Source organism: Botryllus schlosseri, chromosome 6 (genome assembly GCF_051294905.1).
Source record: "Botryllus schlosseri isolate E-star chromosome 6, Bs_hap1, whole genome shotgun sequence".
Classification (NCBI taxonomy): Eukaryota; Metazoa; Chordata; class Ascidiacea; order Stolidobranchia; family Styelidae; genus Botryllus; species Botryllus schlosseri.
The window spans coordinates 24,253,359-24,266,294 of NC_137241.1; the positions used below are offsets into that span (position 1 = coordinate 24,253,359).

General features: G+C 39.5%; 1 protein-coding gene across 1 annotated transcript; it reads right to left on the reverse strand.

Annotated features, from left to right (window-relative positions):
• Positions 1 to 19: 19 nt before the first annotated feature.
• On the reverse strand, positions 20 to 11,639 carry LOC145441700 (hyccin-like). The gene is made up of 12 exons (XM_080319629.1): positions 10,850 to 11,639; positions 10,690 to 10,787; positions 10,472 to 10,581; positions 10,220 to 10,324; positions 9,934 to 10,070; positions 9,720 to 9,873; positions 8,975 to 9,206; positions 8,833 to 8,911; positions 7,389 to 7,465; positions 7,251 to 7,324; positions 2,887 to 3,055; positions 20 to 1,190 (listed from the first exon to the last, which is right to left on the reverse strand). Exons 1-12 carry the CDS (start codon positions 11,065 to 11,067, stop codon positions 1,003 to 1,005), a joined length of 1,641 nt encoding a protein of 546 aa, XP_080175755.1. The 5' UTR covers positions 11,068 to 11,639; the 3' UTR covers positions 20 to 1,002.
• Between the last annotated feature and the right edge of the window lie 1,297 nt (positions 11,640 to 12,936).

Here is a 12,936-nt window from a genome sequence, read left to right on the forward strand (position 1 = left end):
CCAAAAAGTTGCAGATATATATAATGACAATGAACGTTTAATAGAAATCAGAAAAAGAGCCAGACTCCTTTGGAAACAGTTGAAACAATAACAATTCGCACAAAATATGGACTCCATGGGATCGTAGCCAGTGGCAGTTAGTCATGAATATCAAGGTCCAACAACAAAGGGCAGGGGGCCTGCTAACACTAAATTATCATCGACGTCATCCGAATTCACTACATCACAGATTCCTGTGCCTGCCTACAAGGTAGAGATGAGCATGGATTTGTCAACTTCAGCCGAACATGTTGATTCATGATTATTTTGAAGCTGGATTTCGACTTGGACCTGAAATCACTGTTGATTTTGAACTAATGTCAGCTGTATGACTGTGTTTGTACCATATTCCAGAACAAACACAAATCCAAGTCTTTATCCGGTAAGGGCTGGGATTTGTCCAGATGTCGCATGGAAATGATCAGAGTTTGAATGTCCATTGTCCAAGTACAAATCAAGCTTCAAAATATTCGCAAATCTATGTCCAATCCAAAATCGTCGAATCTGCTTATCTGTGTCAACTAGAACTGAGCACAATGATTCAAGTTCAGTATAGTTGACTTATCAATAAAAAGATTATAGCTTCGATAGTATTTTCCAATGAGGAAACCTCGGTCGGTCGCATCGCAGCTTACGAAACACACAACACAAAGGACTACTGTAGTTGGCCTACCAGAAATGAAATTTCTGGGTAGTGGTGATCGACCAACAGCATTGTCACAAAGTGCAGCAAAAAAAGCATGGTCGGCAAAATACTAAATATCTTTAATGCGATGCAGAGCTGGTATTATATTCTTTGCGGCAGCATAAAAAGGAAAATATCTGAACTTTTCAACATCATTCATACCGCTAATACATGATAATGAGTGTTATTCGATAACTCGGCTTGAAGCGTAACACTGCATACAGAATCGAATCACTTGGGTATTCGATTTTGCCCAGGCCTACTGTCGACTATGCCACTTAAAAAGCAGTCTGCTCCACCACGCCTTTCTCTTGCGACCCTGTCTCGGAAGATGATAAGAGAGGATAAGACTCTTTTTCGTCGCTTTCCGCCGAGTCGTTCTTGGCGTCTTGTTCTGCTTGTACGATCAGCGGGGCCGTCGAAGACCCGGAATGGTTTCTGGCACCTTTCGTCCCCGGGACTTTCACTGTGAAATGATATTCATCAGCACGAGCGCGATTCTCAAACGACACCGTGTCGTTCAGACAACAACAGCCGTGATCAAAGTAGCCGTCGTTGGTGCTCAACTAGAACTAGGAGTAACGTCGTAAATTCCTACCCAAGTGCAAGTAACCATTTCCAAGTCGGTGTAAAAGTATTTTAGGGCTAGCTTTGCAATAAAAAACACAAAAGTCGAAGTCGTCAAAAATCATAAGCACTTGATTACAGACTTGTACAAACTAATTAATTTTCAAAATGCGCAAGAACAACTACAACTAGAACTACTCATTGTTCAAACTTTCAACTGGAACTACTCAATTTTCAAAATCCGCAACCAGAACTAGAACTACTCGCTTTTTAAAACTCGCAACTGGAACCAGAACTACTCGCATTTCGAAATCGGCAACTAGAACTAGAACTACTCACTTTTCGAAATTCGCACCTCGAACTAGAACTAATGCAACGTACTGAAACACAGATAACTATACCAACGGTTTCGGGTTTGAAATGGGATGAGTTTCAACCCCGTATAAACCTAACCGATGGCCACGCCACTATTACCAACAATGACTCTCGAGCTCGCAATGGCTGCGAAAAACTTCAGACAACAGAACACTGGTATCACGATTCACGAAAAACGATGACACCTGTTTTCTAGTTGTTCGTCAACTAATATTTTTTTATAAATGTTCAACTAAAACTACTCGCTTTACAAACTCGCAACCGTACCAATAACTAGAACTACTTACTTTTCAAAATCCGCAACTAGAACTAGAAATACTCCAAAAAACGTTAGTTGGTTGACCGTCACCTGACTAAATGGGTAGTTTGTACAAGTCTGCTCGAGTACGTAGATGAAGTCCCGCCCATCGAAGAGGCATTTAAAAGCAGCGCCGGATCAATAGGCGAGACCGATCGATGCGGTCGTCAACACGACGAGCCATAACTCGACTGGCAGTGGCAACGAGCAATTATCGGCCAGTTTATCAACATTTTCTACCTGCAGCCACAAGGACAGGAATGCCCCAACCAAATTCTCGATGTGGCTATTTTCTAGTCCTTCGATTTCACCAAGCTTCAGAGGTGATCAGTAACAAAATACTTCTACTATTTACGAGTACTCATGTAGGTTTTAGTCGAGCAGACAAATTTTTAGTCTACTTCCAGATATACCTCGCCGTTTTTGAATCAAAACTACTCACTTTTCCACACTTTGGATTTTGTAAAATGGAGAGAGTCGCTTCAGGATAGGTTTGCATCACTTTACTCGAGCACTTTGAGACCTATCACTTTCTACGTCTAATTTGAGTAGTTTTGACATATCTTGGAATTTGCTAGTTCTACTCGTAATTGAGCTGAAATTTACTATATTACTTCGACTCGAGTTGCAACGATGACTATTTTGATCAGCTCTGAGCACAATGCATATTTCTGGTGTCATGTCATTGGTACTTTAAAAATTTTACTCCCCCCAAGTTTTCATGCCTTATCAGTGGCTCCATTCCGGAAATTGGCAATCCACGAGATTTTGGATGCATTGAATATTTGAAAACCTTCCATTGAATATCAGGGATTGGTGTATGAGCCACAACGTGCGCCTACTTGCTATCAGCCGTGCAAATTCAAGCACTTTTCAAGAATGAAAACACGTTAAGGCCAGACCAGCATAGTCGAATCCTCACCTGACGCGACCGATCTCGCTACATCGCTCGAGCTTTTACTAATAGATACGTTGGACCTGGTCTTCACAGTGGAGGAAGCATCGTCGACGCTAGAATGCTTCTGTAACGAAGTTGAAGAATAGCGAGGTTGCAGCTCTTTGTGATGAGACGGCGACTTCTTAAGTCGTTCCTGAGAATTTATTTTTCTCTAATGTGGGTCAAACATGAATTAAACTAAAAGGGGTTCGGATCCCTATGAGTTCATCAAATCAAGAAATGAACAATTTTTTAATTATTAAAAAAAATTACCACACAATAAATACACTTGTTGGGATAAAGAACAATTTCATCTTTTTTCTTTAGAATGATTTGAATACATCGAGAGCATCGAGGAAAAAATGCATTGAACAATTTTGCCGCGTAATTATTTGTCAAAAATTACAAAATTCAATAGCAGTCAAAAAAACACGTGGATCACTTCCCATCCACTTTTCACCAAAGTTTGGATGTCGACTGAAGCACCTCGAGTTTGAATGTCACAGGGTTGTAATGACTCGAGTCACGACTCGATTCGAGTCCGACTTGAGTCACGATTTTCTGATGACTCGACTTCACCCGAGTCATCTTCTCAAAATACGGAAATAACTGGACTCCAGTCATACTGGGCATTGACTCGACTTGGACTAGAGCAGGGGTGTCAAACATACGGCCCGCCAAGCGATTTCGTCCGGCCCGCGAAGCGATTTTGCATAGGTTGAAAAATGGCTTATATTAGTATCCAGCACATCTGTGACAAATGTGGAGATTTTTTCCATAGAATACTTCTATTAAATAATCTCTCAATACAGCAAATGTAGAGCATGTTCATAGGTCACATAATAACCACCCGACTGCGGCATTGTGGTTTCACATTAGTAACCATTGGGAACAAGTCAGTGACTTTGTTTCGAGAAAAAAAAAGAGCACACGGAGTTCAGAGGCATGTGTAAAAATGGACAGAAAAGTAGTTTTACATGGAGAATATATTAGTTACACAAATATATAATTAAAATATCTATGGTCGTACTGGTGTGGCACTTCTGAATCAATAGTCCTTCAGGTCTTGGAGAAACCCGACTCGCGATTTTTATTAATAAGCCAAATTCCAACGTCCGTGTCTACAGTGAAATACCTTGTATTCACCATGACGCATATGCAGGGCTAACGCTGGATTACAACTAAAGCAATAGGGGAGCATGGAAATATGCCTACTTATATCGTCGTTAGCCCCACTGTTTTAGCGGTTCGTAACTATATTATTTTTGATAATTGCATTGTTCGCGAATAATGGTGTTGTGACTTGCTAGAAAAAAAACGCATGGGTGGAGTGAAAAAAAGAAAAATTTGAATTTCAAAAAGTGCCTTTGATATTTGGTCCCAAATCTCAAATTTATTACTTCTATCATAATTTCAGGTTTCTGCACCCTCTAGTGGCCGTGCAATTTCACCGAACGAGCCGAAAATAGCCAATTTTGTCATATCTCAATAACCGCTTATGCTAGAAGGCTAGTTTTGGGCTTGAAAGCTGCGGAAGCAACATGTTTCTATCTCACTTCCATTGAACTTCGTCTTGAAAATGTACAGAAAAAAAGTTACAAGCAAATTATTGATTTTTAGACCACCATTAAAAATATGGGTTGGTTTTACCAAGTTTGCAATGCCAATTTGCATGTTACAATTTGCACATTACCGCTTTAACAAAATCTTGCTCGGCGGGACCTATCAATTAATTTCTATAGGAACCTAGCCCAATTTTGATGAGGAAGAGAGAATGATTGAAGTTTCATCATATTACATCATCACAACCTTTATGTCACGAACTTGGAGAAACGGGTATCTTCCTGTTCAACTATACAACAAACGATAGACCTAGATTGTTCAAAAAGTGAGTCAGTAACAGTAAATTAGCTATATAATCAATATATACCTCATACCTGTGTGTTTTGTTGAAAATGGTGATTTTCTTATCACTTGAGACATTGTTGAACTGTTTTATATATTATACATATTGTACAAGCTGCTGTATTCATCTTTGGAATATTCTAGAAATTTGATAGTCAACCTCAGGTCTTCCTGGAGTGATGATAACTCAATTTGAAAGTGTTCTGGTTTCTGACATATCTTGGAGTTGATCATAAAATACTCTTGTATATTGGTTTCAAAACTGACTCCACCATGTGCAGTGTCTTAGGTCGCTGGCTGTATGAACAAGAACAGGTCGCTGTAATACACTCTGTTATATCTGTGAATTGAACTGATATTGTCTAGTATAAGACCAGATTCAGAATTTTGTCATATGTTCGACTTTTAGCAGATTGTGGTTTGTCATATGTACAAGTAATTGACATAATGCCAACAACAAAAAAGATCCAACTCTGTTGTTGCTTGCAAGAAGTTGCACAGTGGAGAAACTTTTCAAGGTGTTGATGGTTTTCCTTCTGGAATACTCCCGACTAAAGGACAAGTGATTGACGATATGCTCAACTTTGATCACTTAAGTTGTGATCAAACAGCTCTCTTTAACTGTCTTTTAGTTGGGAGTATTCCAGAAAGAAAACCATCAACATTTTGAAAAGTTCCTCCACCGTGCAACTTCTTGCAAGCAACAACGGACTTGGATCTTTTCCTGTTTACATTATGTCAATTACTTGTACATATGATAAACCTCAATCTGCTGTCGAACATGATGAATTTCTGAATCCGTATTTATACTAGACAATATCAATTCACTTCACACACATAGCAGAGTGTATTACATTGACCTGTTCATACAGCCAGCGGCCTATGATACTCCACATGGAGGAGTCAGTTTTACCACCAATATACCAGAGTATTATATGATCAACTCCAAGATAGACCAGAAACCAGAACACTTTCAAAATGAGGTATCATCACTCCTACTGGGAGACTTGAGCTTTACTATCAAGGTTCCAGAATATTCCAAAGATGAGTACAGCAGCTTGTATAATATGAAAACAGTTTAACAATGTCTCAAGTGATATGAAAATCATCATTTTCAACAAAACATACAGGTAAGACGTATGTAACATACAGGTAAGACGTGGATTTACTGTAACTGATTCAGTTTTTGAACAATCTAGGCCTATCGTTTGTTGTAGGCCTATAGTTGAAGAGGAAGATACCCTTTTCACCAAGTTCATTACATAAAGGTTTGTGATGATGTAATATGATGAAACTTCAATCATTCTCTCTTCCTCATCAAAATTGGGCTAGGTTCATATATAAATTAATTGATAGGTCCCGCCGAACAAGATTTTGTTGTTAAAGCAGCAATGTACAAATTGTAATATGCAAATTGGCATTGCAAACTTGGTAAAACCAACCCACATTCTTAATGGCGGTCTAAAAATCAATAATTTGCTTGTAACTTTTTTTCTGTACATTTTCAAGACGAAGTTCTATGGAAGTGAGATAGAAACATGTTGCTCACGCATCTTTTAAGCACAAAACTAGCCTTCTAGCATAAGCGGTTATTGAGATATGGCAAAATTAGCTATTTTCAGCTCGTTCGGTGAAATTGCACGGCCACTAGAGGGTGCAGAAGCCTGAAATTATGATGGAAGTAATTCATTTGAGATTTGGGACCAAATATCAAAGGCACTTTTTGAAATTCAAATTTTTCTTTTTTTCACTCCACCCTAACCGCAATGATCCGTGTGATATCTCAATATGCTTGATATGTTAAAGTATTCAAGTGAGAAGTAATGACATGTGGTAATATTTTGGAATCAGTTGACTGGTCCGGCCCGCGAGCGATTTCAAGGTTTGAATCCGGCCCGCGACGCAATTTGAGTTTGCCAGCCCTCGACTAGAGTCATTGCGCATGGCTCGAAGCAAGTCATATGACTCAAACCAAGTCATATGACTCAAGTTTCAGATGGCCAAGACCGACATTTCATTGTAATTTCAAAGAATAGTAAAGTGGCCACACTATTGGGATTTCGTCTAATGGTACTGGTTCTTGAAAATGCGACCAGAAACAGCTACAAGTGGGGAAAATTAGTATATTATAAATGAGAACCATTCGATATCACCAAACAGAGTTATAAAAAGTAGGCGTGAACAAGACTTTAACTGGAAACTGAGCAGTCAATACAATGACTTGGACTAGAACTCGTAGTACCATGACTCGGACTCGACTCCGTGGTGAATTGAAATGACTCGAGTCAATACAAAAAAGTGAGATTGACTTGTGACTCGCGGAGACTTGGTTACAACCCTGGAGTTTCAGAAATATTGCTGGATTAGCTGCAAAGTTACGAGTGTTTCACTGTTTTCCAATCCCAGCAGCGTACCCCCTTAAAGCAATCAATTTAATATCCCACTTGAGATCCTTGATCGTCGTTGCTCTTTTTCGTCTTCTTATCGCCGGTCGACGGAGCCGGACTTTTTGCTTTGTCTGCAAAAACGCACAGCTTATGAGCGAGACGAGGTTTCTCACGAAAAGAAAACCGTAAATCGACCTGCGGCGCCACCGATGGATTTCTTCATCTTTATCTTCACGATTCTCGCGGGAGACGCGGTGGAGTGTTTATCTATCCTGGAAAGAAGGTGGGTTTTACTGTGAAGTATTGAGCAGTGCTGAATCTGGATCGCAATGCTCAATTGTAATGATTTGAGCAAGGTAGAGAGAGTAGATTTTTTCAAGTAACGAAAATATTTCACCAACGAAAAACGTAGCATCAATACTTCATGAATCATTTCCACCGTAGGAGTCTCAAAACTTCAGTTAGCCATAACTCAGCATCAAAAGCGTGTTGTATAATGCTACGAATTTCCAAGGGATAAAATTTCTACCAATGCTTACAAAGCACTATGAAAAAAACATGGTCCAAGAATACAAAATTATATTGGATAATGTGTAACTCGCAACATTTTCCTTGAGTCTCCAAAAAGATACAGATGAACTTGTAACATCATTATTACTGTCACTATAATGTTATGTGGTAGTTTTAAATATGTGGTACTCAAATGTATAACTCGGAATCAAATCACCGAGGTACTTGATTTTGTCCAGCCATAATGATAAACTTTCTATAATGATTATTGATGAGTAGGGCGATATTTTTGACATGTCAAAATAAGTCAAAATTTTGTCAAAATTGTAGCGTTAGGTCAAATACAAAACCAAACATTTTTTGACCCCCGCATTTTGTTTGTATCGTAGATTTGGCACTGCGGGTAAACTTATCATTTGATATTTTACAGCTTGTAGCCTACTTTCTAGGCCTACCATTGTCTGCTTATTGTGATTCATAAACGGTCAAATGAAACAAATCGGTTACCATGGTGTTACGGTCGACGTTCCACAATATCCTAACTGAAGCAAGACTGCTTGGGCATTGCATGGTTCTTATATCAAGAAGCGCATGATGAAAAATTGTGATGTAGACAACATTGTCAGAATAAAGCGACACGGTGTGTCACCAGCACTGTACCCACAACTTCAGTGAAGTTACCAGCCAACAACTGCTGCTGTTGAACGCTCTTTCTTCATTCTTGGCAAGCTACTTAGTAAGGACTGACACTTTCTACCCGAGAATGTAGGCAAGTATTATTTGTTGTACTACAACAAATTATAATTATTTCTACCAATACCATAATACGTGGTGTAACCACTGGAATTCTTCATAGGGCCAGGGCCAGATGTGGTAAAAATAAAGTTTTTCGTGTAAAAACGTTTTTTCAGGCCAAACTACTTCATAAGGACAGACAGTTACAACCAGAAATGAAGATAAGTAGTAGGTAGTACAATTTTACCATTATGTGTGAAAACACCTAATTTGCATACGTGAGGTCAAAATTTGGTTAAAGAAGTTTTTAGGTCAAAAATGTTAAAATTTTGATTTTTTAGGTCAAATTCTTTCGTTTTATAGGTAAAATAAATCGCCCTATTGATGAAATTACCAAAAAGTATTTGAACCAACATACTTTGCATCGTCATTATCTTGACCGTGACTCGGTTTGGAAGACGTGCCTTGCAATTCTGAAACATGCAAATATATCATTTATTAGTCTCTCTAGACACGTGTTTCGACGGGGTATTTACCAGAATGTTCAACACTCCTCGTCAGATCACCAGAGATCTCCTCATTGTAATGACGCCATTTGTGATCTCGAATTGATTTCACCGTGGCGGCCCATCGGTTTTTTCGTTTGCTCAGCTCGTGACTTAACAACGGCGTCAGGTTTACCGAAGTCAAACCGTACGGGCTCGACTCTTCCTGTACGTCCGTTTGATCCCCGACTGAATTCAGGATCGCATTGCACATGAACATGACCTGGAAATTTTGATGTTAGGAATGAGCGTTTTGGAGTTGCTAAATTTTTGAGAAATATTGCTGTCACTATATCGACCAACACCAGGATGGCAAGTCGAATATGCTTTTAGAAGTACAGAACTTCAATATTGCAACAAACAATCTGTTCATTATAATATATATTGGGATAAGTTTGACAATATGAACACATTGTTTGTAGCAATATAGAAGTGGAATATATCATAAAATAGGCGAACCCATCGCGTCATTTGCATCTTTGCTTATCCATTACCGCCACTAAAACTGCTTTTTCAAATGTTTATATTTATTATTGACAGTATAATCCAGACCCATAAATCACCACCCAGTCATAGGATAATATTTGTAGTCTACTAGTCGGATATCTTTTTATTGTCTACTAAAATCGTTAAACTATCGGTATGACATTCCGAAATTGACCAGAATCAACAGTTATGCCAAATTTTGGACTTGTTGAAATTTGGTCAAAATTGCACTTTTCCAATTTTCAATTACCTGTGGTATTAACTCTTTCTTTCCTCTAAGATTAATCGCTTCAACAGCCTTCAAAGCGTCGGCAAAGCATTTGTTATACAGTGCAAAATACAAGCATCTCAGCATCTTCACCATGAAGTCTACGCTCAGAGGATAGCGCCTTTGTTTTAGCGGGCTGCGTAAATACGACATGTTGAATCTCTTGTAAAAATCAAATAGCAAACATTTTCCTCACCATTGCTCTAAATACTTGTTCTGCCATGGAAAACCACATGATGCCAGAAACTTGCCCAGGTCACACAAGCTGACGAGAGATTGTTTTGTCATCAAGGAAATATTACAAAAATACCGATCGAGCACTTGAGTCAGGATCTGAACCAGAAATACATCGCTATTATATGTGTGCAACAAGGTAAAGGATTAGTGCCGACTTGCTGCCACAATGGCCGCATCACTGAAATATTAAAAGCCACAGCTATCAACATTATCTGCTATTGCAATTCATACATAAAAGAACCCACCAAATATCTGTTTGATGGCAGTATCGCTTGATGATGGGGCATGTACGGTTTCCGAAAATATTTTTTTGTCGACTTCTTATCGAACATTTGGTCAGAAAATGGTCCCTGGAGTACAAATTACACAGATTGAAACTTGGGAGCGTAGGCTTCTAAAGACATCACTGGCCAAATTTGATAAGCATTTGCATAGAATTCAAGAAAACCGGCATGAACATATTCATGTAGCCTAATACAGATATAGAGGCTACTAACCGAAATAGGGTCATGGTATATCGATGGGTTTCCAAGCTGCGGTATCTCTAGTCCCACGGCATCTTGAGATTCATTGGAAGAAATGGTATATACAGCCAATAGGAGAGTGTCTGAAGAGACATTGCTGGTTGCATCGATGGTTGCATAAATCCAACACAATTACTGCACGCATGTCGCATAGTATGATGTATGTATGACACAATTGGATAACACTGTACCTGTAGGCGTAGTGAAGTCTTCCGCATAAGCAGACACTACATGATGGCGTATAATTGATGGAAATAAATTAATAGTGAAATTCACCAGGTCTTTTTCCCTGCCGTGAAAAATATACAGGAATCAAGTATCTGTACGGTGGAAATAGTTCTTAGGACTCACCCGCTTCGATAGAATTCAAACAGTTGATGACATACCGGTTGAATAATGTTTTCGTCGCTGCCGTCAGACGAGAATAACTTTATCAAGGCATTACCAATGTCTTCTTTGCTAGATATGTCCTTTGCGTAATCAGGAATTGACGATTCCGGTAAACCTTTGAATTCGGCCAGCCATTCCTTGATTATTGGATTTACGGATTTGGCAGATGATTCATCCATTTCATTATGCTTGAATCATCTGAATAGGAGAATCCTGTTATTAAGCGATCAGATGTATGGACTATCTGACAAACAAAAACTCATTCATTATAATATACAAATATATATGCGTGGCCCCATGATTGTGCATGTCAGCTAACTGCATATCTCATCCCTTAAACGTGCGACTCATTAGACAATTAGACTTAGTCACATAGATGGCTAAGATGCCCTAGGCTAAGGTGGGTGTCTGATCTTAAAGGCTACTCCAAGTTGTTTCGGCACCTTCCTATCTTTTCATTGTATCGCAGTCTTGTGATGTTTTGAAACGATGAAAATATAAACAAACCTGATTGATTGGCAGTCATAGATAGATAGTCGCTTTTACACAAATGATTCAAAGATTGACTACCGTACCTTCACCAGTGACCAGTATGATATCAGCCTGCCTATTTCTTGATCTACGCTCACATATGATATGCAGGTTGGCAACCGCTGACCACTATACCCAGCTTTGACACTTGCTTGACATAACAAAACATAAGAAAACTATGAAAGCCTATCTAACTTGGTTATCTATAATCTAACTATTCGTACACCACCGACTGTGCTCTGTGCCTGTGCCTGTGGTGTTATTGCAAATCATCAGAAATACGACGTTCAGGGAAATCATTGTGAATGTACAATGACAGCACTGAATTTTTTTACTGCATATATAAAACAAACATGCGAGTTACATAGCGGCAGTACCGCAACTGCCGCACCCCAAAGCCTCCAATGGGGGGGGGGGGTGCGTGCTCGAAGGGGGCCCAAAATTACTTCGTAAATTACCATCAACTATGGAGTATTTTTTTACACATTTAAAGAGCTTTTTCATACTCTTCGAGCTATGCACGATTTCTTGTCGTTAGCTGTCTTGATATTAATGTGGGGGGTCCCCTCCCCCGCGAACAAACGCATAATTTATGGAGGTGGGCTTTCGGCGTCGGCCCTTACCGCGTGACGACACACCAATACGTTGACAATGACGTTTCGGATAACTAATACTCAGGACCGTAACTGCCGCACCCCAAAACCCCCAATTGGGGGGGGGGGGGCGAGCTCGAAGGGGGCCCAAATTTTTTTCGTGAATTAGCATAAATTATAGAGTATTTTTTGAAAATTTATGCAACTTTTAAAAAATTTTTCGCGCTACGCGCGACTTCAAGGTGCCATATATCATGATTTTTTGGTACTCTTCCCCCAAGAAAAGAACACGAAAGATTTTTAGAAATGGACACATCGGCGTTGGCCAATACCGCGACACGACGCACCAAGACATATAACGATTTAGGACATATTACATGCGACTCCAAGAAGTGTGCCAGAACGACCGGCAGCGTAAAAACCTTGGCCGAAAAGGACTGCCCTTACGCTGACCGAAAACTCCGTTATATATACATAGGTCTACATATAGCTTTAAATTGTCCATAGCCTAGGCGCCTAATTGACTGGCGCCGAATGTTCCTGTCTTGGCAATCGTAACCTCAGAAGACGAATTCCATCCCGCGGGGAAAAATTATACGCCAGTGAAGAAAAACCGATTTGAAATCGTGTGCGCCTTTTAGTTTAGTACGTTTGCCCGATTCTATATTTTTTGATATACCAGACAGGAGGTCACGAAATAACATCATGTAACGAAGTCATACCGACGGGTCCGCCCGCCGAAGATGTTTAATTATTATTTACGGGCCCTACAGTTTCCAAGACACCTCACTCAGCTCTACCGGTAAATCTGATAAAGTGAGCAGAGAGGACAAGAAATTGATAGCAATATGCAATTCCCAATCTTATTGACCGACTTTATCATTAATTATCGAAAATTTTAGCGCCTCGCGCTGGCTCACTCAT

Coding starts and splice junctions, on each gene's coding strand:
- LOC145441700 (XM_080319629.1), bottom strand. CDS start 11,067: ATGGATGAATCATCTGCCAAATCCGTAAATCCAATAATCAAGGAATGG. Junction 9,207..9,719: donor AGAAAGAGTTAATACCACAG/GTAATTGAAAAT, acceptor CAAAATTTCCAG/GTCATGTTCATGTGCAATGC. Junction 7,325..7,388: donor ATCCATCGGTGGCGCCGCAG/GTCGATTTACGG, acceptor GCGTTTTTGCAG/ACAAAGCAAAAAGTCCGGCT.